We start from the raw sequence: 26,927 nt of genomic DNA on the forward strand, positions 1-26,927 counted from the left end.
CTTCTAGCCTGTAAGGTTTCTGCGGAGAAGTCAGCTGATAGCCTTACGGGATTTCCTTTGTATGTCACTTATTGCCTTTCTCTTGCAGCTTTTAGGATTCTCTCTTTATCTTTACTTTTGGACATTTTAATTATAATGTGTCTTGGTGTGGGCCTCTTTGGGTTTATCTTGTTTGCTGCTCTCTGTGCTTCCTGTACTTGGATGTTTGTTTCCTTCCTTAGGTTAGGAAAGTTTTCAGCTATTATTTCTTCAAATAGATTCTCTGCCCCTTTGTCTCTCTCTTCTCCTTCTGGGACAGCCATAACATGAATGTTAGTGTGCTTGATGTTGTCGCAGACTACCCTCAGACTGTTCTCATCCTTTTTAGTTCTTTTTTCTTTTATCTGTTCAGCTTGGGTAATTTCCTCTGGTCTTTCGTCCAGCTTGCTGATCTATTATTCTGTATCATCTACTCTGCTGTTGAGTCCCTCTAGTGAATTTTTCATTTCCAGTATTGTATTCTTCATTTCTGATATTTTCCAGTTATTTGTTGACATTCTCACTGTGTTCATCCATTCTTCTCCCAAGATCAGTGAGCATCTTTATGACTTTTTGTTTGAACTCTTTGTCGAGTAGATTGTTTATTTCTGTTTCATTTAGTTCTTTTCCTGGGGTTTTGTCCTGTTCTCTTACTTAGAACCTATTTCTTTGCCTCCTCATTTTGCTTCTTTCTCTGTGTTTATATCTGTGTATTAGGTAGGTCAGCTATGTCTCCCAATCTTGGAGACGTGGCCTTATGTACGAGATGCCTTATGAGGCCTAGCAGTGTGCTTCCCTCTCATAACCAGTTCCATATGTTCCAGGAGTGTCCCCTGTTTGGGCTACACGTGTCCTTCTGTTGTGGCGGGGTTGCTCTTGCTGCAGGTGCACAGGGAGTCTAGGCTGTCACCCAGCCAGCTGGTTGTAATGCTCAGCTGAGAGTTCCTGCTCTGGACCCTTCAGTCACTTTGTTGGGCATGGGAAGCACCAGCACAGTTGGCTACAAGGTCTAATAGCACGTTCCTGTTGCAGTATTTCTGTTGATTAGGCCCCCAGCCTGGCTGGTTGCTAGGCTCAGGGGCTTACATTTGTTGTAGGCCTCAGGCCTGCAATGCTATTGAGCTCTCTTACAATTGCAGCTGAGTGGGGCTGTCCCCAGGCAAGGGAGCACCCAATTGTTTCATGCTTTAGAAAGTGGGGATGATCCCGTATGTAGCTGTTTGAGAAGCACAAGTCTGTAGCTGTCAAGCCCCACCGCTGACAGGGTCACATGCACCATCAACACAGTCCTGCCCCATGCTCGTGCCCTGAGCCCTTGAAGCAGACCCAATCCCCCCACTGAAGAATTCTCACACACTCTGCCAGTGCCCCACACACTACACCTGCACCTCTCACATGCCCTCCCCTACAGAGGCAGACCCACTTGCCTGCCTGCAGAGGATCCGAACACCCAGTCTAATGAGGCTGACAAGTCGCCTGAGGGTGGGGCTGTTGGGTGGAGCCAGTCCCTAGGGTGGGCTGCCTGCCCTTGTTCAGCTGGATTAAATCGGTGCTCTAGGGGGTGGGGCAGACCCTGGGCTAACAGGCCAGGGGAAGAACTCCAATGGTGTCTGCCAGCATCTGTGTCTGCACACCTGTACTAGCTGACAATAATGGCTGCCACCAATGTCTCAGTCCCTGGAGGATTCTCACCTCTTACCGAGATGCCAGAGCCTATGAGGTGAGTCTCTTTTCACCAAAGGACTGTGCACCTTACTTTCTGGTGATTGTAGGTTGCTTTCTGAAATGGATGAATTTGTGCATGGACCCTGTAAGAGCTGGCTTTATTTCCCCTTATGTCCAATAGCTTTTCTGGGGTATCCCCCATTGTAGTTAATAGCCAGCAAAGCCAGATATTATGACACTCGTCTTAGTTGTGCTGAGTCCAAAGGAAGCTTATAGCAGTAACGTTACCCCGCTCAGGTCCCCCATTCCCTCTAGGGAAGGCTGTATACCTTAGGATTGCTCCTGGCCAGCCATGAAGTGCTGTGGCTTGTGACAGTGGCTTTTTTCCTCTCCAGAAAGAAATTTCTGCCTCTTCCACCTCAATCAGGACTGTCCCTTGTTGGCAGGGGTTCTTTTTATCCAGTTTTCAGTTCTCTTTTAGGGGTAATTGTTCCCAGAGTAGTTGTAAATTGGTTGTGTCCGTGGGAGGAGGTGAGTTCAGAGTCCACCTACGCCACATTCTTGACGTGTCTCTTATCTTTTTCTTAGCAACTTATAGTTCTTTCTATATTCCTGAATTCAGTTTTTTCTTGGTGTTATGTATTGTGACTATCTTCTCCTAATCTGTAGTTCACCATTTAGTTTTCATAATCCTGTCTTTTGAGGAACAGAACTTCTTCATTTTAATAAGATTTCTTTATTAATTTTTTCTTTTATGGTTAGCGCTTTTTGTGTCTTAAATCTTTTATATCCAAAGTCATGAAAATATTTTCCTGCATTTTCTTCTAAAAGTGTGGGTTTTTTTAGATGTCATATTTAAGTCTTCAATCCATCACAAATTAATTTTTGTGTATGGTGTGAGGTACGGTTCAAGACTTACTTTTTTCCGTACGAGTATTCAACTGACAGCACCATTTATTGAAAATACCATCCTTAGCCCACTGATTTACAGTGGAGCGTTGGTGTAAATCACTTGGCTATATAAGTGGGGGTTTGTTTCTGGACTCTCTTTTCTATTTGTCTATTTTTACATAAATACAACACCCTGCTAATGATTGTACTTTGTAATAAGTTTTGCTATTCAATAGGGGAAATCCTACGGTTTTGTTATTCTTTAGTATTTCCTTGACTGTTTTATGTCCATTGCACTTTCATCTAAATTTTAGAAACAGCTTGTCATTTTCTATACATACACACATATACTCACACACACACACGCACACAACCCACTGGCAGTTTTATTAGGTCTGTATTAGATCTACAGATGAATTTTAAGAGAACTGACATCTTAACAATATTGAGTCTTCTGATTCATGAATATAGTATATAACTCCATTTATTTCGATCTTTGATTTCTTCATTAATGTTTTGTAGTTTTCAGTGACAAGTCTTGCACATCTTTCATTTATTTATCCCTAAGTACTTGATATTTTTTTTTTTTAAGATTTTATTTTTTCCTTTTTCTCCCCAAAGCCCCCCGGTACATAGTTGTATATTCTTCGTTGTGGGTTCTTCTAGTTGTGGCATGTGGGATGCTGCCTCAGCGTGGTTTGATGAGCAGTGCCATGTCCGCGCCCAGGATTCGAACCAACGAAACACTGGGCCGCCTGCAGCGGAGCGCGCGAACTTAACCACTCGGCCACGGGGCCAGCCCCCTAAATACTTGATATTTTTGATGCTATTGCAAATGGTATTTATTTTCTACTTGTTTACTCTTAATATATAGACAATTGCATTTTTATATATTGACCATGTATCCAGCAATCTTGTTAAGTTCACTTACTATTTCTAATAATTTGTAGATTATTTTTTATTTTCTATACAGAAAATCAAGTGAATAATAACATTTTATTTTTTCTTTTCCAATACCTTACATTTCTTTTTCATGTCTTATTATACTGCCTGGACCACTCCAGTACAATGTTGAATATAAGTGATGATAGTGGGCATTCTTGTCTTATTCCTGACCTCAGGGGGAAGTTTTTCAATATTTCACCATTAAGTATGATGTTAGCTGTAAGTTTTTGAGATATCCTTTATAAAGGTAAGAATATTCCCTTCTATTTCTAGTCTACTGAGAGTTTTTATCATGAACAGGTATTGAATGTTATCAGATGCTTTGCGTCAGTTAAGATGTTCATATGTTTATTTTTTTCTCCTGTAATCTGTTGTTATGCTGATTTTCATTGATTGATTGTTAAACCAATCTTGTGTCACTGGAACAAATACAACTTGGTCATGATGTTTTATCCTTTGTGTACATCACTGGATTTAACTCGCTAATATTTTGTGTCTGATTTTTGAGTCTATTTTCATGAGAGATTTGGTTTGTGATTTTTTTTTCCTTGTAATGTCCTTGTCAAGTTTCTGTAACAAGATTATGCTGGCTTTATAAAATTCACGGGGAAAAATTTTTGTATTTTCTGGAGGATTGGTATTATTTCTTCCTTATATGCTGGGAAGATTTACCAGCAAAGCCACGTGTGCCTAGAGTGTTTTGTATAAGGAGGTTTTTAATTTCCTTAATAGATATAAGACTATTCAGATTTTTCTTTCTTTTCTCTTGTCAATATTTGGTAAGTTTTGGTTTTTAAGGAATTTGTTCTTATAGAGTTAAACATCAAGACTTGCTAGCCTCAGTACTGTGATATCAAGTACCACTAGACTAAGACCTGGTAGTTTCCAGGTTTTCAGTCGTTTTGTGTGGCCAGATATTTTATAAAGTATATAAGTGAATTTATATAGAGGACTTTAATCTTTACTTAGAATTTATAAATATGGGAATTCAAGACATTTTCTCTGACTTCTTCATTTTTAATTGAGAACAATCTTTGGTTGTAATTTTAGAAAATAGAGGATATGTATACGTGTCTTTCTTCTTTTCTCTACTTTTTCTTGTGATTCTTTTTTCCTTCCAAGTATCATATATATTAGCACATCTGTTTTTATTTTTGTTTTTTGGAGAATAAATGAATATTGAAATGAGAGTCTATGATAGAGGAACTGATGACACATAATTTTTAAAAATGTTTTTAGACTTGAATTTCCTTTGATGCTCAAGTTTCAGTTCATTCAAGAGACCAGCTGAATCCACAATAAATGATTGAAACCATCTCTATTACTGTATTCTACTACTGGAATATTTAATCTCTTTTTCTGACTTTTGTCATTCTTTACTTTCTTCCATATATCCTTCAGTGCTAAACTGAGAGTGATTTTGTCTTCCTTTTGGTTTTAGTAAAATCAGAAAGGCAATATGATGTAGCGGAAAGGGCATAGGATTTGGAATCAAACCAGTCTGGGTTCGAGTATTGGTCCTCCATTTACTTCATTGTATGACTTCAGGTGGATCATTGACTTCTCTGAGCCTCAGCTACCATATCTGCGAAATAGAGATGATAATAAAATCTCCATTTGCTATCTCACTTACGTAACATGGTGATAAAATGAGACAACATACGTGAACGCCCTTTGCTGTCCTCTGAAGTGGTAGGTACACTGTGACAGTGGGTGTTCTCAAATAAATTGTTCTTTTAAATTTGTGGAGAAAGGAATGCAGCTCTTCCTTAACCAGCACAGCTATCTGAAGCCCCTGCTGACGCACAGTGGGCCTCCTCTTACGACAACACTCCCTGCCTGCTGTGGACCCATTGCGAGATGCCTAACCAGCCCCCAGGCTTATGAAGTAAGTTGGTTTTATCCAAAACCTAAATTCTTCATTAAGTTAAATTTATCTGCTCTGTGGATGGGCTACTGGTTTGCTTTGGTTTGCTTTGGTTTTACTCGCCTTTAAGGTATAAAATCCATGAGAGGGACTATAAGCACATTTTGCTCAGCCAGAAAATATATTGAAATCTATAAATATAATTCACAGCCTTTGAAACATCATTTGAAAACAGATATAGAATCGTACCTCATCTTACTGTCAGTGATTTTAGTAGATAATTCTGTTTCCCTGCTGGTTTTCATTTATTTGCAGTCATGTGGCCTCAGCTCAGTACAAATGCGTATGTTTTAATCTATAAAGTAGAGTTGTCACAGTCATGTTAAGAAGATTAATAGTGCCCCTGAAGTGCAACAGATGGTCTTTTATTTCATGCCTACCGACTTTTGGATATTAGGGAAAGTTTACCTACGTGGGTTCCACACTGCTGAGAGGCGTGAGCATACTGAGATATAATCTAGGTTCCATATTTTTTCCTTAGCTGCCAACACAGGATTAGTGATCCGGCAAGTATTGCAACAAAGAAAGAAATGACAAAAGCCAACCTGCCTTTATTTTAAAAGATGAACTTTTCATTTTTCAAGTTCTTCTTTTTAAAATCTTTGCTTCTAACTCAACCTTTCAAAAATAATCTGTGGCATCAAATAAAGTGCTCATGTCAACAAAACCCACCAATCTTGACTACTCTGACGCAACACCTTGAGAAGAGAAACGAGGCTGTGGTGAAGCAGTGCAGACATGCGCCTCCCAGTCCCCTGTGACCTGCAATGTCGTGTGTTAGCGCAGATCCCACAGAGACTGGATGGAGAAGAGTAGACCTAGTTGGAGTGGCACCGGGATCGGGGAGGAATGCCTGCAGCTTTGGGTTACGTTGAGTCAGTGCACGTTTCTGGCAGATGGTACTGGTGGAGTGGGAGGGACAGCCCGTGTTCTCTTGTCTTTCCCTCCCGCATTGCCCAGGCTCCCCTCAAGCACAGTCGCCATTCCTTCTGTGCCGTGTGCCCATGTGGCTCTGTGCAGAGGGCTTTGGCTCTTAGATTCCAGAGACCCATTCACCAGCATCAAGAGCCAACAGTTCCACAACGGCTGTGTGTCCTGTGGAATATAGCAAAAAACAACATTGTTGTGTTAGTTTCTCAGGGCTGCCATAACAAAGTACCACAAACGGAGTGGCGGAACAACAGAAATGTATTGTCCCACAGTTTTGGAGGCTAGAAGTCTAAGGTCAGGGTGTGGGCAGGGTGGGTTCCTTCTGAGGGCTGTGAGAGAGAATCTGTCCCATGCCTTTCCCCAGCTTCTGGTGGTTTGCTGGCCATCTTTGGTATTCCTTGGCTTGCAGAAGCATCACACACATCTCTGTCTTCATCTTCACTTGGTGTTCTCCCTGTGTGTGTGTGTGTGTGTGTGTGTGTGTATGTCTGTGTCTGTCTCCATGTTTCCTCTTTTTATAAGGACACCCCCCAGTTATGTTGGATCAGGGCCCACATTAATGGCCTCATCGTAACTTGATCATCTACAGAGACCCGTTTCCATGAGGTCACATTCCCAGGTGCTGGGGGTTAGGATTTCAACCTCTTTTGGGGGGATGCAATGTAACCTGTAACGACCATAAGACTTAACTTTTTAATGTTATTTTTTGTTGTCATTAACTGTTTTTTTAGTTAGAAAAGGAACATGCTTGTGGCCAGATATTGAAACAGTATGGAATGTACAAAGTGAAAAATAAAAGCCGCCCCCCTTCTCCCCCACATGCCCCGGAGGCAGTCTTTGTGAAGCGCTTAGTGCAGATTGTCTTACCCAAGTGAGCTCATAATAAGTGTATTGTTCTGCTACTTGCTTTTTTCACTCAGTGATGCATCATGGATAGCTTTCTGTGCGTACAGGAGGTCCGTTACCTGCTCTTTATTCGAGGCTGCATAGTGTGGCTATGCCGAGAGTGATTTCATCAATCTCCTATGGATAGAACTTTAAGTTGTTTCCTTTGCTTTTTTATTACAAACAGTGTTTACAGTGAATATCCTTGTACATATAAATTTACCCAAGTATATAAAGGTAAACAGAAGAGATTTTAAAGATTAAATTGGTGGGGCAAAAGGCATATGCATTTTGAATTTGATAGATATTGCCCCAAACCTCAAACTTAATAAAGACATTAGAAGGTGCTGAAGAGCTCCTGCTGATGCGTGAAGGTGCCAAGAGTTCTGTTGTGACTGTTGCTGAATTCAGTGATGGACACTCGTCAGACTTAGTGTTAGAGCTAGATTGGGCAGGAAGGGATCATGGCTGGTTGGTGGAATGGGTTTGTTTGCTTTTTAATTCACATGTCTTTGTCTTTGAGTATTTAGGCAAATTTCTAGCAAGAGAAAATTTTTTATTATGTTTGTCTAATAGTCTCTTGAATCTATTTAACTTAGACAGATCTTAAATTTTCAAACATCCAGGATAGGAGAGCTGGATGTAAGATGTTTCTATTGGCTCTACTTCCCTCAGGGAGTATTCGTCAACAGACTTTTTTGCTGCATCAATATGAGTGTTTGCAATGATTTTTACTCTTTACGTTAGAAAAAACGACTTTCTGATTTTTAAAAGTAACATGTACTCATTACCATAAAATTTCAGATAATACAGAAACCTAAAAAAATAAAAATCACTAGCAATCCTATCATGCAGAGCTCATTATCATCATTTTGTTAAATACCCTTCCAGACTTTTCTGTGCACATGTACATTTTTTACTTACCAAAATGGCACTATATATGCTTGACTTTTTTCTTTTTTGTAGAACTTTATTTAATTATACTCTTTTTGGCCGCAAAGTTTCCGTTAGAACCAAAGGTTAGTGAGTTGGGAGACAAGTATGCGATGAGGATTGAATATGGTTGGGTGATACTGTATTTCTAGGCACTGTTAATACAAAAGTTAAAGCTTCATTTATACAAATGCATTCAGTAATCAGTTGAATCTTGGTGAATACTCTCTGTGTGTCCCAAACTGCTAAGTAGTTGGGCTGCAGCAAAGCAGGGACTGAGGGTCTAGCGGGAGATGGTGTGTGGACCAGACCAGTACGCATGCAGGTATGATACAAAGGAAAGTGCCACTCCAGGAGAGGGATAAGTACAGGATGCGAGGGGAGAACACAGTGGGGACATGTAAGCTAGCCTTGGAAGATCAAGGAAAACTTCCGGGAGAAAATGACTTTTGAGCTGAGACCTCAGTGATAAGTAGGGTCTGGTCACGTGAAGGAGGGCAGAGGGCGCAGGAGGTACGAGAAAGCAGGAGAGATTTGGACAACCGTCAGCAGTGCAGTCCGGCGGGCCCACGGTGGGGCTGTGGGTGGCAAGAGCAGATGGTGGCGTTAGATGAAGCCCCGAGTCACATGGCGTCTTCTGAGCAGAGGAAAGGACTTTAGACTTGATCCTGAGGGCAGCAGGCTACCCCTGAAGGGTTTTAAATAGAGAATCCTTGACATTTTCCCTGTCAGAAATGTTTCTTGAATTTCCCAACAATTCTTAAAACTTATTTTATTTGCATTTAGAACCAGGAGCAATTGAAAGATGACGACTCCGATCTTATTCTCAATGACGGCGATATTAGTTTGACGTATGGGGATTCTACTGTGAACACTGAATCAGCAGCATCCGGTGCCCCTAGGAGATTTATAGGAAACAGTTCTGAAGACGCCTTGGATCGGGAGCTTGCATTTGGGGACCACGAACTGGTCATTCGGGGAACACGCCTGGTTCTTCCTATGGATGATTCTGAACCCCCGTTAAATTTGTTAGATAATACGAGACACAGTCCAGCCTAAGCTTACTAATACTTAGTGATTTGTAAAATTTGCACATGTGATTGTGAAGAAATTCGTACTACCTAAAAAGTCCCAGTGCATGTCTCTGAATGTTTAAGCTGTATAAATGCTATTTATATGGCATCGAAAGAATATAAATATCCTGTACAAGGCAGATTGTGAGCAAACTATCCTTTTCTGTTTTATTGGCTGCACTATGTAGACTGGATCTGTTTTAGAAAGTTAATTTCACAGTGATGTTGTGTATTCCGTTAGCTTTATGTCTCAGTTAAAGTACAAAAAGTGACAGGTTTACTCTTTCTTATATTTACCTGACACTTAACCAGAGTACCAAGTTCTTGTGATGTGAATTCATTTTGGTTTGTGGGAGGGGAGGGAGAGGAAAGAAGGAGTGTTATTTCTGGGGGAGCCCAGGGAGGAGAGGTTTCTTTGTTGGGAAACTTGTGTTGATCATTGCTGCCTTTGTTGTGACCTTTTTCTTTCCTTTTTCTCTGGCGGCCTGTTATGGCGCAAGAGGCTGATGGCATTCAGATCTTGCCCCATTCAGGTTGGGGAGTGAAGTGCGGGGGCCCTTTTCCCCCTTGCTGGGAAAGGACAGATTCGTTGAGTACAGTACACTGCTGTTCCGAAAAGAAGGCTGCAAATGATTTCCAAGACTTTGTTTCTTTTCTTCCAGACCGAGACCGCAGACGGAGTCGCATCCAGCCAGCTTAGCCAAAGTACAGGTGTAGATAGTCCTGGGCATTTGACTTCAATTTGGAGGGACTGGGGCGGGCAGAGAGGGGCAGAGGGCAGGAGGGGGGGAAAGAGAATGGTGGTTTCGGAGATCTCTCTTCCCAAGTATGTAAATATTCTGTACCAGATAAGTTTAAATAAGAAATTCAATTGCTGCTTACTTTTTGATTATGTACTTTATCTGTATAGCAAGCTTTGTGGTCAGAAGTTTTTATATCGATTTAAATCGCTGCTCTTTAGCAGCCAAACAGGAGCAAAATGTAAAACTTTTGAACTTACTGTGTCTAATTGTCATTCGTTAGTCTATAGTTGATGTTAAAAGTTAATTTATGAATCCATGTTTGTTCCACACTACACCAAAGTCAGGCGTGAGAGAACTACAATGCTCTGGAGAGCTCGTTGCAAAGGCGGGCCTCCTTTGTGTGCACTGGGTGTAGTTGTCTTCATTTTCTTGTTACTTTTTAACGTGAAATACCTAAGCTGCCATGTGTGTTTTGTTTTACGGTTTTCAAGGAAGAGTACATAACAGTTTCCTGTTTCACATTCAGAGTATGAAAGTGGATGCTATTTGGCAATGCTGAAAATACCTAAAGGTGCATGGACACTTGGAAGGGGGATGCCTTCTGACCGATTCTGACCTGTTAATGTTTCAGAAGGAAAATAGAAACTTTCGTGGGTTTTCTCCCCTCGGGTCTGAGTAGCATTGCCTTAAATCTTACCCAATTCGAAAATTGATTTGTTTACATGATGTTCAAATTTTCCAATGAAAAATATCTTTCCAAACGAAATATGAGCTTATTCCCCCAAAGGTATCTGTGCTGTTGTCAACACTCCTTGAGGTTTTTAAGGGAATTCTGCTGTCGTCCCCTTGAGTGGCAGCTCTAACTGTCGGCGTAGCCATTTGTTCTGTAGTGGTAGTGACTTTCCTGCTATGCAGGAACCCCATGAAGTGTACATTTTATATGGTGTGTGCCTCTTCATGCAGTCAGTAATTTCTTGTTAATGTATGTTTGAGGGGCTTTGAACTTCAGTGTCGTTTACCCCCGGAGTTATTCAAGTTGTAAAAGGTTATACAAGAAATTAACAACTACTTTTTTTATTCTGTCAGGTTACTGAGCTCACTTTATGAAAATGGCTGTAAATACTTAGCATGCCCAATTCAGTAACTCGTCCGTTTCAGCATGCATAAGACTTTTTCTTAGGGAAACTGATAAAGCTTGAGTCAACTCAATCTGCCTTCGTACTTTATCAAAGGGGAACCAAGCCTGCTGTGCTTACATCAGCATCTGGAAGATTCTCCTCTCCTCTCATCTGTGTGCACATCTCCAAGCGAAGAGGAAAAAACAAACTCTGCTCATCCATCTGTTGGTTTTCGCCACCTGAGTGAGCGTGGGTGCGGTACAGTCTGAGTTACCATCTTGCACAAGTAGAACTGCTCTCGAACTTGCTTTTCTGTTCTTTGTGGACCCTACCCATTTGAATGACTTGAACGTTGCATCTTTTAAAGTTATTTTTTAAGGTTCCTTGGCATTTTATCCTAGTTGTCCGTGTTTGGCAATGTGCTGTTGAAGTGATAGACTTTTAATCTTTATGTATTTTTTGTTTTCCCTTGGAGTACTTGGACAGATGTTATAGTGGTTTCTTTTAGGAAAATCTGTCATTAAAAAAATTATAGCCTTGCAAATAACCACTCACTGTATTTGAGTCACAGTTTATTCTAATGAGAAGGAAAGAGTGCTGACTTCATTCATTTTTCCACCTATATACCTACTGGGAACGGGGGAAGAGTGATGTTTAAAAAAGAAGCAGAAACCTAACAGAACGTAACTGACAGGGTGGCAATTTTTTGGTGCTCATGTGTAAGGCTGGGTTATTTGCTTGTGGTCACAATTGGACCATTTAAGAAATACGACTCATAGCAGTCGAATTCTGTTAAATTGATTTGTAGCCTGTTAGCTTAGTAACGGATAATGTCATGAAAATGTTCGTTCTGTTATTTGGGGAGAGTAAATGCTGTGAGCACTTAGGGAGAAAGGCAGTTCCAAGTTTGGTTGAAAGCATGATCACGCAAACAGGCCTTCTTCCAAGTGAAAGAGAGGTCTTTCTTTCTGTACATGAACAGTTTTGTAGGTTAGAGTTTGCTGACAGCAACTTTGTCTAGTTGAGCAGTGGCACCGCCCACACTCTGTGTGGTGTTGCCGCGCACTCTAGCTTCCTGGTTCCTGGTCCCGTGAGAGACACAGGTGGTGGGCCTGCACAACATAGGCTCTTTTCTTGGACAAACTGATGTTTTCTAATTCACAGATAAAACCCTGCGTTAGATTTGAGCAAGTCCGTTTGTGAACCTGACTCAGTGCAGGAGTGTAAGGAGATGAAAGGATAGATATTTTGATTCACTCATAAGGTCCTGTATAGGGAGTACCCCACACAGATGGCGCAGTAGAGGTATGAGGCTGGACATAAATTGGAAATGATAAGGATAGTAGTTTCCTTTTTTTGAGCCCCTCTTTGATACAGACAATGTATGTATGAGGTAATTTCTAATCTGCATTTTAATTTAATCTTAATCATGCTGTGAGGGTGCATTCTATTCTCACTTCACAGTGAGAAAACTGCTATTAAGTGACAGAGGCAGGACTCCAATCCGGTCTTGACTCTGGAGTCTAGATTGTTAACCACCACTCTGCTGGCCCCCGTGGCTCGCTGAGCCATCTTGAGTATAACTAGAAGGATGAGGGAGGAAGTTGCAGACTTCTGTCCTGCACACAACCTGCTTGTCGTCAGACCAGGGAAGGGCAGGAAGTCTCAGCTCTGTCCCTCCATTTGTTGCACTGTTGGCTGCCAGACACGGGTTCCCCGGGTTGGGAAGTTTCTCGAATTCTTAGTGAAGTGCCCTCCTGTGTCTCTTTGAGCCCACGGGCAAGGCAGCCTAGCTAGCACCATGCCTTCACACTCCATCTTCCAACATTTTTAGTAAGGGGCCTGTCTTTATGGCAGAGCTTGTCCCAGGCAATGGCTCTGTGCCCACGTGGTTTGGTTCAGTAGAAACAACCCAGGCTTTGAAGTTACACAGAGCTGGGTTCAAATCCAGGCTCTGCTACTTGCTTATTGTGTAACGTAAGCCAGTTACTTGACTTTGTTGAGCCTTCCCACTTTCTTAGCTGTGAAGTTAATTCACTCAAGAAATGAATTTGAGCGCTTGCTTCGTGCCACACCCAGTGGATATAGCAGCAGGCAACAACATCCCCTGCTCTCAGAGCGTGTTCTATGGGAGAAGCTGACAGCTGTCTCGTGGGGTGGTTAGGAACCACTTGTGCAACAAAGACTGCCTTCTGATAGGGGAATATCCACCTTTAATAATCAGCAATGACATCAAATGCAATAATCATAAGGGCTACGATGGAAAGGTACGGGAGGCTGTGGGAGAGGCCTGCAATCTGGTGGTAGGGAGTAGGGAAGGTTTTCCTGACCAAGTGATATCTAAGCTTAGACCTCGAGAGAAAGCAGAGGGTCAACCAGGTGAAGAGGGGTGAGGATGAGGAGCATTCCAAGCAGAGTGGGTGGTGACAGCTCTCCACTTATAATCGATCTTCCACATAGCATTCGTTCAATCAAATAGTTACTGAGTGACGTACCGTGTACTGTGCTATATTCATAGAGTGAGGAATGAAGTGGATGCTGGCTATCCTCTCAGCTCTTCCACATCAGTGGGGAAGACAGTAACTACCCAACAATCCCGACAAGGAGCACTTGAACCCAAACCTACCCCTGCTACTTCCTCCCCTTCGGCCCTCTCCCACCATACCGCTAAGGCAAGTGCACGCCCCTCTTCTGGGTTGCAGCCTGCAGATGTTTAAAAAGAAGAGCTGGTATGTCTTCCCTGTGTCTTTCCATTCCCAGGCTAAACGACTCCCTTCCCCTCCTGTCTCCCAGACATGCACCAGAAGTCCATTGTTCTAGACATCTTTATGAATGTGCCTGAGACCACACTGGCTTTTTGTGGCCACATCCCAGTCATCTTAAAGTGGGCTGACTGTCACCAGAAAGTCTGGGCTGGCCCCCTGCCCTGACAGTGCTTACAATGCAGTCGGGGAAGGCCACCCATCAATAAGCAAATACACAAATAAAATAAGTAGAGCCTGGGATAAGTGACAAGTTGGGAATGCGGTAGAGGGTAATGGATGTGAGGAGGCGGGGGGAGGGATGTGGGAGTACTGGTCGGGAGGCCTCGCTCAGGAGGTAGCATTGAAACCAAGGCTTGAAGGAGTCAGCCAGGCAGAGAACAGGGAGCGTGCTGGGAAGACCTGGTTTCGAGAAGATGCTCAACGAATGTTTGTTGAAAAGGAGTGAAACGTCCTCCTGACCTTTATTGATCTGGATTTGGAAGGCCAGCATGGCAGAGTAGGAGAAGTGACAGGCCGGAGTCCTAGCCCTGCCTGCCCCTGGCCACTCTTGAAAAGCCACTGAAACCTCTCTGAGCCTGTTTCTTCCTTTGTAAAATGATGACAGTTCATGGACTCGGTAAACATTTACTGAGCTACTGGTATGTGCCAGCACTGTGGTAGGTACTAGATTATGATTCCAGCCCCAAGTAGCTGCCAGGCCTGTTCAGGGGGATCAGATGAAGTGACGTACATTGAAACATTTTGACCGGGATTCAGAAGGCTCTTGAAACTGAAGTGGAGGATTGCATAAGGTTTTGCTGATGAGGTGCTATACGAACAAAATATGGAAGACTCTTTGCAGACCATGCTTCTACTCTGCTGTCCTTCAGAATCTCCAGTTCAGCAAGTTGGAGGTGTCCCAAGTGGTTGCCACGGTGAAGACTGGAGTCTGAGAACTGGCTTAGCTGGGACTGTCATGGCTGGACCTGAACGCCAAGAGACCTGACAGTTTCTGGCCAAGTCCGTCTGCCAACTGAAAGAACCCCTCTCGTTTCCCATGCACCCGGACTGCAATTGCAGCCTGGGAGTCCCGCCCTCGGTGTCCCGCTCGGACACTAGGTCTGCTCATTTGCCGCTTGGTGCTGTCTGATGGGCACTGGGTCCCACTAAAGAGACACAGCTTAGTTGTGCAAGTTGTTTCTTCGGCAATGATGGAAAAATGCATTGAAGACTCTGTGAGCGCTTCTTGGAAACAAGGTTTAATTTCTCCAGATTTGTTGGAACTGGAGTGGTTCAGTGTGTTTAAATACTAATCCTACAAAAATTGCTTGGGAAGTATTCAATTCTTGGTTGCTTTGGGAGTCACGAGGCTTTATTGCATGAGTTTTTCCTTTTGTTCATTTGAATTTCCTATACAGCTGTGTTCCCATGTGGACTAGGCAAAAAGCATGTGAGCTGTTTGTCATCTGAAAAATCTGGAAGACTTCTGTCAGATAATGAAACATGCCTGTTTTTTCAATCTTAGAGCTGGTTTAGTGTGAGAAAGCAAGGTAATGGCAATTGGACCCCCTGATTGTGCTACAAAATTGTTTGTTTAATACTTTCTTGAAACCTCAACAATCAAAGCTCTATTTTATTTTTTTTTAAAGATTTTATTTTTCCTTTTTCTCCCCAAAGCCCCTCTGTACATAGTTGTGTATTTTTAGTTGTGGGTCCTTCTGGTTGTGCCTTGTGGGATGCCACCCCAGCATGGCTTGATGAGTGGGGCCATGTCCGTGCCCAGGATCCAAACCCATGAAACCTGGGGCCACCGAAGCAGAAAGCTCCATTTTCTAAGGTGAACAAAGAAGTTGATATTTAAGCATTCCAGCCAACCAATATTTCACTTACCAACTTCCAGTCAACATGGGCTGAGCCCTGGCCCAGGCACTGGGGACACAGAGGTGACTAAATCGTCGTTTTAGTCTAAAGGCGACTGCAGCCAATTAGGTAAAAGCATTACATTTGTGTGAAAAGCGTTAGAAAAGGGTTGCTGTATGGAATTCAGGTCCTGACCTGTTGCTGCTTACGGTGGGCAGAATAATGGTCCCTAAAGATGTCATGCCCTAATTCCTGGAACCTATGAATATGTTAGGTTACGTGGCAAGGGAGAATTAAGGTTGTAGATGGAATTAAGGTTGCTAATCAGTTGACCTTGAGATGGGGAGATTATTCTGGATTATCCATGTGGGCCCAATTTAATCTCATGGGCCCTCAAAATTGGAGAACCTTTCCTGGCAGTGTTCAGAGAAGGAGACGTGATGACAGAAGCAGGGTCAGAGAGACGCTACGTTGCTGACTTTGAAGAAAGGAAGGCAGTGTCTAGAAGCAAGAGAAGGCAAGGAAACGGATTCTCTCCTAGAGCCTCCAGAAGGGACACAGCCCTGTGGACACCTTGATTTAGCCCCGTGAAATCGTGTCAGACTTCTGACCTACGGAACCATAAGAGGACAAGGGGTGTTGCCTTAAGCCACTAAGTTTATGGTAATTTGTTACGGCAGCAATAGGTAACTAACACACTGCCTTTGAGGGAGAGGGGTTGTCTCTGTTACTATTTGGTTTTGAATGGCTGCTCTGTGCAAGACACTGTGCATGGTACTGCGGATACAGAACTGAACAAGATCCAGAGTCCACAGTCCAGTGGGGAAGATTAGCAAGTATACAAACAATATGGCACCGTGATGGAGGAAAGTCCAGATGATTAACGTGCAGCTGGGAGAAAGATCGGGAGGCTGAGGAAGGCCCTGCCATTGCTGTGACTTTAGCCTAGCTTGAACTAACACTTCCACATTAGTCACTGGTGTAAGGAATTTTCCCAGGCCACCAGGCCCAATAGATTACAGGCCGTGGCAGTGTATGGAAGATATGATCATAGTTGAGTTCTAGAAAGATCACTCTCATTGTGGCTGCAGTGGGAAGGATGGATTATCCAGACAGGGGCAAGAGTGGACACAGAGATGATGGTTAGAAGATGGGGCCAGGTGAGAAAGATCGTGGCCAGGACTAGAGAAATGTGAGTGGGGATGAAGAGGAGGAAACAGGTGCAGGCGACATTTAGTCAGTAGACTCAAGAGGACTTAGAGACGGAATGTAGTGAATGAGTGACAGGGCGAAGTTCACAAACAATCTGGGTTGGGCAAGTGGGTGGTGGAATGGTAGTAACTACAATTTTAGAAAATAACTTTTATGACAAAGAAGTTGAGATGTAGGATTAAAGGTACGAATCTAAATTTGCCTCTGGATCCCTTAGGTAAGGGAAGATGGAGCCCAATCAGAAAAAGAGAGGTGGGAGAAAGGACCCAAACAAGAAAGTTGGGAGAGGATGCAAGTTTGAAAAACACCAGGACTGACTTGTAATCCATTCTCCCATTATAACCTAAGAACATCTGGAGCTTTCTGCTATGGGTGGTGTCTGGGGAAAATAATTACTTAAACCAAAGTACAATAGATGGAGGAAAAAATAAATTATTTTCCCTCCTTACAAGAAGCAGACAGCTTCCGAAGTTCTCAGGGAATGATGGGTGGTGTTATTAGGAAACTTTTAAAAGTGCGTCACTCTGGATTTTGGTGTATCCTCCACTGGTCTGGCCAGAAGAATGAAAATATATGTTGTGGGCTCTCTGAAATGCAGTTCTTAGCATTTTCTAGGAGGGTCAAGGGCCAAGAAATGAGTACTGGATCTAGAAAGGAAGCCACGGCTAGCGGGCGAGACCCTTCCTGGTTCTGTGGAGGTTTATATGCAAGCAAGGAGATTGGTTCACTTTGCACTTCTCCCCAAAGGCTGTTGCAAGAGTTCTCTAGCAAATCCAGTCCAGCGTCCACAGCCGTCTGGTATGCTGTTCTCAAACGCTGTGCCATCAGCTTGCTGAAACAGTCAGGGCCTGAGCTGCAGTCTTTGTGGAAGTTTAAGCCAAATAGCAACAGTTGGGACAGTGTTCGTCAAATATGCAGGGATTCAAACTTTTTAAAAATTGATTTTTGCCTCAATAGAAGGAAATCAGCAATTGACAGTATAACTGACAAAAGAAACCATAGAGGCCTGTATTCAGATGAAGGAAACATCTGGTTTGTGTTTTCTTAATTTTTATTAATTCATCTGAGGCGTGAGTCATCAGCTCACCCAGCCAATGTTTCCAAAATGAAGTCTTCGTTGCCTCTGGAGTCATTGGAAAAAGTCACTTCAGAACTACCTTGAGAGAAAGATGATCCAGAGAGAGGCGTCATTTTTTAAAAGTGTCATGTTGGTCCTGATAGGTATTTCCTAAAATTGCTTTTATATTAGCCCATGATTACATTCTTTCTTCAACAGGATTTTATTTCTCCCCCCATAAATTGTAGGACTCTTGTGCTAACCCAAAGATGTATATTCGACTCAGAACCTCACGAAGTATACCCTTCACCTATAAAGAAAATTTTGCTGGCTCACCCTCGTCTTTCCCAATAGCAGGTGGGGTTAGATGTGTAGCCTCTGAGAACACTAAGGAAGAAGAAAAGTCTCCTCTTCGTCTCCCCAAGGTTTTCTTGCACCAACACCAATCTTGCCCTACAAAGGGGGCTCAGGTGGAGACACCAGTGAGAGAGGAAGATTACTTACTGGGGCTAGACCCTACCACCACTTGGGTTAGTGATTCTGTCTTCTCACCCACTCCTCTTGACCAACATCACATTTTCAAGATAGCTGGTCAGAGTTCACAGTTGGCTTATGGTTACCGTCCAGGACAAAGCTGGCTGGTCTGTGTAAAGATGGAGCCAGCAACTTTGCTCTCATTACACTGAGCTCTGCTCTGCCTGACTCATTGGTAGGGATGTCAGTAGTGGGATTCAAACCTCTCCCTTTCAGGGGAGACCAATTACTTGATTCTACTAATCATTCATTCTTTCAACAAGCTTTGCCTGAGTGCCTACCCTGGGTACTGGGACTTCAGAGGTGACTAAGGCACGGTTCCTGCCCTCAAGGGACTCGTAGTCTAGTGGTAGAGACAGACTTGGAATTAGATGAATTTTTATTCTATGATTTCTGAAGAAGGTGATGTTGAATTGAGCCTCAAAGGGTAAGTTAGATATATAATCCTGAAGCACAGGAAACAGATCTAGACTAGGGAGTGGATGAGATCATCAAGAGAAAGTATGTAATAGAAAGAGTCCTAGAAAAAGATACCCAAAAAAACCCCAAACCGAACCAAAACAAGCAAAACCAGTGACATTTAAAGGGAAAGTAGAATAACAGAAGACGGAGAAAGAATCACTAGAGAGATTGGTGGAAAACAAGAAGAGTAGTGTTACAGGTATGAAGGGAGAAAAAGAGTTTTCATAAGGAAGGATGGTCAATAACGTCAAAATCAGTGAAGAGATCAAGTAATACGAAGACAGAAGAGCAACCACTGGACCCAGGAATATGCAGACATCACTGACCAATGGTGACAGTAGGGGCTGGCAAAAGTAGGTTTCGGGGAGACCTTTTGAGTGCTTGGCTATGGGAGGTGAGGGAGAATGGGGTGTTAAGAATGACAGGTTTCTGGACTGTGACTGGTGAGTGGTGGTTCCATTCACCAAGGTGTGGAACCCAGGCAGAGCAGGTCAGGGAGAGGGGGAAAGGGAAGGAGTTCAGGTTCGGACACATTGAGCATGAGCTACTTGTGGGATATCCAAGTGGAGACGTCCAGCAGGCCGCTGGCTAGATGAGTCTACAGCTCAAAATTTGTAATTTGTAAAGAAAATAGACTAACATGGCCATTTTTTTTTCGGTAGAGAGCTCCATGCCATATTTTCATTATGCCCTTTACCAGGATCAATCATTTAGATATTCTAATTTTCAGTATTTCTCTGTGATTCTCAACTGATTTTATTTGAACCAGGAGCATCTGTACAAGTAGTTTCCGTACCTGCATTTGGAGCCACTTCTCAGGAGAAACAGGAGAATTTACAGGTAAATTAAAAAGTAACTGGAACAGCTCTTCTCTCTGTATTGAGCCAGTTGCCCAAGTTCTTCCCATTAACACTGATCTCTTATAGAACTTTCTTTTGTTGTTGTTAACCCAGAGAAGAGACAAAAGGGTAGCTTCAGATCCTCCCTCAATGATACAGCATCTAATGTCAGTACTTACGATCATGATCGGATTCTATATTAAATAAAGCACAAAGCAATCTCAAATATTTAAATTCTGTGACTGAATTTGAAAAACAATGTCTACCCTGGTAATTCAGGATGGGAAATATAGCACCTATCCTTACGTAGGAAGGAGAAACTGTGTTTAGGCATCTCTCTTTCCTTCTACTGATAGTCTTAATTTCTTGCCAGCTTCTGGCTCACGTAGTTTCCTACTCTAAGACAGTCTTTGTGTTGTGTCCCTTGCAGTAAGTGAAAACCCCAATCTTCATAAAGAAAATGATGCCACTGGCTTGCCCTTGATTCCCCATCAGATTGAATTTAGATATGATACTGACAAGAGCAACAGGAAAAATGATCAATTTGTGATGTGTGTGGTCCAAGGGGGATTATTTTGACAGTCTGTGCTAACCGTACATGCAATGTTTCCAATAAAAAGTTTTATTAGGTGTTGTCACAGATGTAAATGTTTCATAAAGATATCACTCCAGTTGTAAATCATATACTTGAATTCATGCTAAAGTCACCTCATTAAATACCAAGAAAAACTACATCTTTCACATAAATCCTGGTCTCAAATGACTTCTAAAAAAGGAGCAAAGAACAAAACTCAAGCCCCAGCCATCTAAGGCTGAACTTGGAGAGACTGACAGGAATATGAAAATTTCCTTTATCTGTTTATTTAATCTTCCTCTTGAGGTTATACATTCCAAAATTTTCATTATCTTCCTAGGTCCGTTGGATTCTCCAGAGATAACAGAACTGGAGAAATGATCCAGACTCTAACTTTAAAAAAAACAACTCTGATTTATTGAGGAACAATTTATATACAGTAAAATCTATCCTTTTTAGTGTACGGTTCTGTGAATTTGGGAAAACACATACGGTCATGCAGCTAACACTACAATCAAGATACAGAACATTTTCATCACTCCAGAAAATTCCCCTGTGTCCCTTCCCCAGGCTCCTGGCAACCACTGACCTGTTTTCTGTCCCTATAGTTTTGCCTTTTCCAGAATGTCACATAAACAGAATCATACAACACGCAGCCTTTGCCACCTCTTCACTTTTAAAATTAACATTCTTTTCCAGATAATAAAGATTAATACATGACCATTGTGAGAAAATGAAACTATTTAACTAAGAAACAAGAAGAATAAAGATGTTTCCCAAAGGTAACCATCGTTAACGTTGTTTTGATGGCTGTCCTTCAGTCTTTTTACTATCTGTGCATATGCACTCCCACATACAGAAACAAAATGTATAAAATTGGGATCCAACTATATACAGGATTTTGAATTTGGGTTTTGTATTTTGTAACTTAATATTGTGAGCATTTTCTTAAGGATCAACTCTTTCTTGAGGATGGCAGGCAGGAGCCGAATCAGCAGGCTCAGGGACGGATGAGAAATAGGAGATCACAGGGAACCGGAGAACCAGCTCCAGGCTGCCTTTGCAGGCCCTGTGCCCTTGGCCTTCGCTTCCTGGGCCGCTGAGTTCCACTTGTTTTCATCAAAGCCTCTTTTTTGTTGTTGTTGCTGGCTTTTGCTCAGACTAGAACAAACACACTCCCAGGATGAGCTCAGTGCCCACTCTCTGGGCCCCAACAGCACCCTGTGCTCCTCTCCTGCGAGAACTTTCCACAGCACGTTGGAATCGCTCGTTCATTTTGTCCATCTCCCCCACTAGACAGTAAGCCCCTCTGGCGCAGGAACCCTTGTCTTCTTTGTCTCATTTTTCGGATGCCTATGGCATATCACTCAGCAAAGAGTAGACGCTTGCTAAGACTGTAATGAATGAAGAAATGAATAAACCAAGATGAAACAGTCCCTTTATTGGACCGGTTGCTGCCTATCTTTTTTTTTTTTTTGAAGATCAAGTAATTTTTTAAAAAATTATTTTATGGAGGTCACATTGGTTTATAACGTTGTGTAACTTCAGGTATACATTATTATATCAGCTTCTGTGTAGACTGCGTCGTGCTCTCCACCAATAGTCTGGTTTTTATCCGTCACCGTACATATGTGCCCCTTTACCCCTTTCACCCTCCCCCCACCCCCTTCCCCTCTGGTAACTGCTAATCTGTTTTCCTTATCTATATGTTTATCTTCCACATATGTGCTACTTTTTTTTTCTCTTCTGCTTTACCCTCATAAGAAGAAGGGAAAAAATACCTTTTGGGGCATTATTTTTGGTGGCCATGACAGAAGGGGTGGATTTTGCTTTCAAAGGTCTTGGCATTTCTGACTCATAGCTCCGCAGCCTGGCAAGCTAGCCAGCAAACTGCTGTTCACATTGCTGTGGCATGCCTCATGCGTTGCCCTGTGGAGCCAGGCCAATGTTGTATTGTCAAGGAGATGAAAAATGCAGAAGATGAACCTGGCAGGGAGGAAGAAAGAGGCAGGCTGCTCAGAGTGGTTGTTGATGGGCACACAGACCTGTGAGGGATTGGTTCACGCTTCTCGAAGACCAGGTCAGCTCTCGCCCTGCCTGCCCTAACGGGGGTTGGGAAAAAACTGAAAAGATGTGAGTTTAAGGCTAGGATAAGGTGAGAAGACTGAGGAGGAGGGAAGGCAGAAGTCAGAGTTAAGACTGCTCTCATCTTCCCTTTTGATCCTAAATCATTTGACATTTGTCACATGGACTAATGTTAGCAATAATAGTTGCCACTTATTGAGTACCTGATAAGGGCTGGGGCCAGGGTTAAGCGTTTCAGACACATTGCCTTGTTGAATCCTCACAAGAGCCCTCAAACCTAGCACTCTTATCATCCCTTTTTTACAGATAAGCAAGAAATTGAGGCTCAGAGAGGTTTAGTGCAGGTCCAAGGTCACACAGCTCCTTAGCACAGTGCCTGGGCTACAGTGAACACTCTATCAATAGTAGCTGTGATGGATATTGTCACTATTATTAACCATAAAAAATGGCTGATTCCATGGGCTCAGAGGCCCAAAGCAGGCTCAGAGATGCAGACTCCCATAGGCCTCGGGGAGCTTAGAGAAGCCTACTCAACGGGCACGAGGTCCCCTGACTTGCCTTTCTGCCTCTTCAACACTCGGGAAGGTGGCTCCTTGGGTGGTGGGAAAAATGATGCCCTACTTGTGTTTGGCTCCTTCTTGCTTCCCACAAATGCCCTTAACATTTTCCATTTTCTGAGCACTTTTGTGAACCAGCTATGATGTGGTTGACAGTATTTGTAGTGGGAGCCAAGTCAAGCCTTCCTCTGGAGGAAAGCTGGAAGCCCTGAAGGGTCTTGTCAGTGCTCACGTAGCCCACAGGCCCCTTCTCAGTGTCGCCCGAGGCCGAGGCTTTCCCGGCAGGCAGCTGCCGAGCACAGTGTGCTCATTGATCCCTGCACGGTTGCTCTGGGTGGGGAACCCGACACCGTATCAGCCTGGCTTGGCCTTGCTGGGCCTTTCTCCAGGGAGGCCTCTGCTGGAGCCTCTGATCCGCCCGTGATGCTCTCTGCGGTTTAAAGACTGCTGTGGACTGCTCAAGACGATTTCCCTTGCTATGTTTTCTGCTGCTTTTCTTCTGGGACCCAGGAGAACTTTGAAACTTAAAATTACCCGTGTGCCAGGAATCCCCACAGCCTCCTTGTGAGGGGTAGATGAGCACCATATGCTGTTTTTATAAAAATAAATGGCTTCCCCCCATGAAGCACACGGGACTGAATCCCTGGCTAACCCCTCTTTTACCTTAGCAGCTGGAGCAATGGCCCTCTGGATGAGGATGCGTGCGCAGACAGCAACTTGGCTCAAAAAAGCCCCAAGAAGTTTGTTTGTGTGAGAGCTGCGTCTCCTAGGGAAGCAGATGGTGGGCAGGCCAGCAGCCTCCTGAGGGATCAGCTGAAGAAGGCGAGAGAAGGAGGCAAACAGGTAGTGCTGTCCAATGACCTTCTGCCTCCCCGAACAGTGTTACAGAGGGGCCCTCTCGTGCTAATGACCCCCCCACAAACACATCATGAGCCCTAGGGATTGGGGAGAGGAAGATCACTTTCCTTGGGCTTCAAACACCATGGGGCTTAGCTTAGGCAATAGTTGTCCATTCATTCATTCATTTTTCAAGCAATTATTGAGTACCTACTACATGTGCATCTTGACAGTGCAAAGTCCAGCTCCAACCATTTATCCCCAGTGATGACCCAACCAGGATACTGGGCCAAACTAAAAGTCTGGAAGTGAGGCGGGCTGAAACCCGACTGCCTGGGCAGCTAGTGAGTGAAAGTATCAGTTGCTGCATTTCAATGGGGCTTCATTCATTTATTCATTCAGCAAAGAATTCATGAGTGCCTGCTGTGTGCCAGACATCGTGCTAGACACTAGGGCTATCGGAAGGGTGAATCCCAGCTCGAATTAAAGGGAATTTTAGATCACCGTAGCTAACATTTATTGAGTGCTTACTGTGTGTGTCAAGAACTGTACTGAGAGCTAGTTCCTTATGCCTTATCCCTTTGAATCCTCATTCCAGACCTGGTAGGGAGGTCCACACAGACGGGGAAAGTGAGGCTCAGAGATTTTACTGACTTGCTCAAGGTCACCTAGCCAAAAAGTGGTGTAAATAAGCTTGAAAAATCCAAGTGAGTCCAAAGGCCTGAGGCTGTGCCCTTTGGGCCTTACTGCCTACTGCAAGGGTCAGTCAGCTGCAACCCGCAGTCCAAATCTGGCCTGCTGCCTGTTTTTATACTGCCTGAGAGCTAAGAATGGGCTTTACATTTTGAAATGGTTGGAAAAAAAAACAAAAGAAGAATATATCGTGACAGGTAAAAATTATGTGAGATTCAAATTTCAGTGTCCATCAATAAAGTTTTATTGAGACACAGCTGCACTCATTCATAGATGTATGATCTGAGGCTTCTCCACTACGACAGAGCTGAGGCGTCTGACAGAGGCCTTATGGCCTAAAAAGTCAAAAATGCTATCTAGCTCTTTCCAGGAAGAGCTTGCTGACCCCCTGGCCTTGTGAGTCACTGGCAGAGAAGGAAGCGGGTCTCAGCCCATGTCTGAACTCAGGTGGTTTCCAGAGTCCTGTCCTCCTGTCCGGGCCTCTTTCCTAGCAACTCAGGGAGATCTCCAGGGAGCCTCAAGCGAGCATTTCCATGATGGCCACCTTTGAGTTATTTTCAGCACTTCTATCAAGAGTCTTCGAAGCCGGAGATGTTTAGGGTGGTATTAGGTTTTTCCTCAAATGTTTAGATGAAAATGTAGACAGCAGATCTGGGGTTATTTGTGAACAAAGCCCTGAAAGCAATCCTGTTGGTCTTTGCGGAGAGGTGCCAAATTATCTCAGGCTCCACTGGGAGCTGCCTGCAGGGCCTTATATGGGCAGAATCTCCGCACCCGGGCTTGTCTCACTCTGCAGTCAGATCCACTTTTAAGGTTATGTGTGAACATTTCTGGTCTTTCCATTTGCTCAAGCTGTGGGGAATTTAGCTTCTGCTGCCCTTGAAGGAAACATAAATGCTGTCAACTTCTGCACACATCTTATTTGTACAGGAAGGATGATAATTGCCTTCCTTTTGGCATTTGTCTCCCTTTACATTTGTCTGTTGGTGGAGGGAAGCATTTTTGTAAGCACTGGGGTGGGGGAAGTGTGGCTTCATTCTCCGAGTTGTTTCCCGAGATTAGCGAGCGTGTGGGAAGAGATGTTGATAAAGAGAACATTTACAGTATGCCTAGAGCCAAGGGGTCCTGTGCGAGGCATTGCAAGTGTGTTAGTTCCTCAGCCCCCACAGCATTCATTCGTTTAACAGATACTTATTTATTGAATGCCTGCTGAAGGCCACGTCCTGTGCTAGGCCAGGGCTACAACAGTGGGTGAGGCAGACACTCCCTGTCCTCATGGAGCTAACCCTCTAGTGGGAGAGGCAGATGAGAACCAAGTCAAGAAATATTGCAAATCATTACAGATGGTGACAAGTGGTAGAAAGCAAAAGAACAGTGTGCCAAGACAGAGTAATGGGGAGACCTACTCGAGACTGGGGAGTGAGAGAAAGCCTCTTAGAAAAGGAGACATTGAAGATGAGACCTGAAGGAGCTGGCTGAGAGACTCTCGGCCGTTGGACTGGAAGTCTTGGTGTCTGAGAGTTTAGTTAAGAAAGTTAAGGAATTAGAAATTTAACTTTTATTTCCTTATGCAAAACGGACCTTTTTAGAAGTTGTTAAATATTGTGCTAATATAAGGCAATTCAAGATCTGAAGCACCTGGCTCAGAGGATTTCTATTTTACTTTCTTGTAATATATGGAACATGCAATGCTTTCCAAGTTCCAAGGATAAGTCTTTGTCTAAAATTCGCCCTGACTTGCTGTTTACCTCGCTGCTAAAGAACAGTGAGCGACCCAACCACGAACCCACCTGAAATGCGGTATAGATTTATGCTCAGATATCTTTGCTGCCAGTTAGTTGTGCCCCAAGAAAGGATATAAAAAGATCCAGAACACCGTTCTCCCTTAAATCAGATGTCCAGTCCTCTGAGAACCCCCACCTCTGAAGCCGGGATACCCAGATCTGCTAGCTATGTGAATAATGTAAAAATTTCACCGATGACTGAAAACCACGTGGTTATGAGTGAATTCTGTGTAACAAAGTTTTGAGACAGAATAAGTGGGCAACATAATAACAACCTGACTGGCTTTTAGGTCTCTTGATGTCTGAAAAAATCTTATTTTACAAGAAATAAAAATTGAGCCAATGCTAGGGAAAATAAAAAAAAAAAAGAAAGTTAATGAAAAAGCTATGCTGGTGACTCAGTTGACTGGAGCCTCTCGCAGAGGAACCCAGGGCTACAGATGATTGTGTTCTACAGACCTTAACCTGGAGCCCTAACTTAAGCTAGCCCTAGAAATATAGCTCCGGTTCAGAAGAGAACCCCTGGGCGAGTAAGGTGCCCCCACTGTTGGACATCCAATC

General features: G+C 43.3%; 1 protein-coding gene across 3 annotated transcripts in view; it reads left to right on the top strand.

Moving 5' to 3' along the window:
• Positions 1-11,679, top strand: part of SLC9A6 (solute carrier family 9 member A6) — a 60,475-nt gene extending 48,796 nt beyond the window's left edge. For 2 of the 3 annotated variants that reach the window (XM_070502344.1, XM_070502343.1), the window contains 2 exons: positions 5,302-5,407; positions 8,981-11,679. In XM_070502344.1, the coding sequence (XP_070358445.1) occupies positions 5,302-5,407; positions 8,981-9,253 (379 nt within the window). In that variant the 3' untranslated portion in view covers positions 9,254-11,679. The remainder of the gene's footprint in view (positions 1-5,301; positions 5,408-8,980) is intronic. The other variant, XM_070502345.1, reaches the window with a different exon arrangement.
• The last annotated feature ends 15,248 nt before the right edge of the window (positions 11,680-26,927 follow it).

This window comes from Equus asinus, chromosome X, assembly GCF_041296235.1.
Source record: "Equus asinus isolate D_3611 breed Donkey chromosome X, EquAss-T2T_v2, whole genome shotgun sequence".
Lineage (NCBI taxonomy): Eukaryota > Metazoa > Chordata > Mammalia > Perissodactyla > Equidae > Equus > Equus asinus.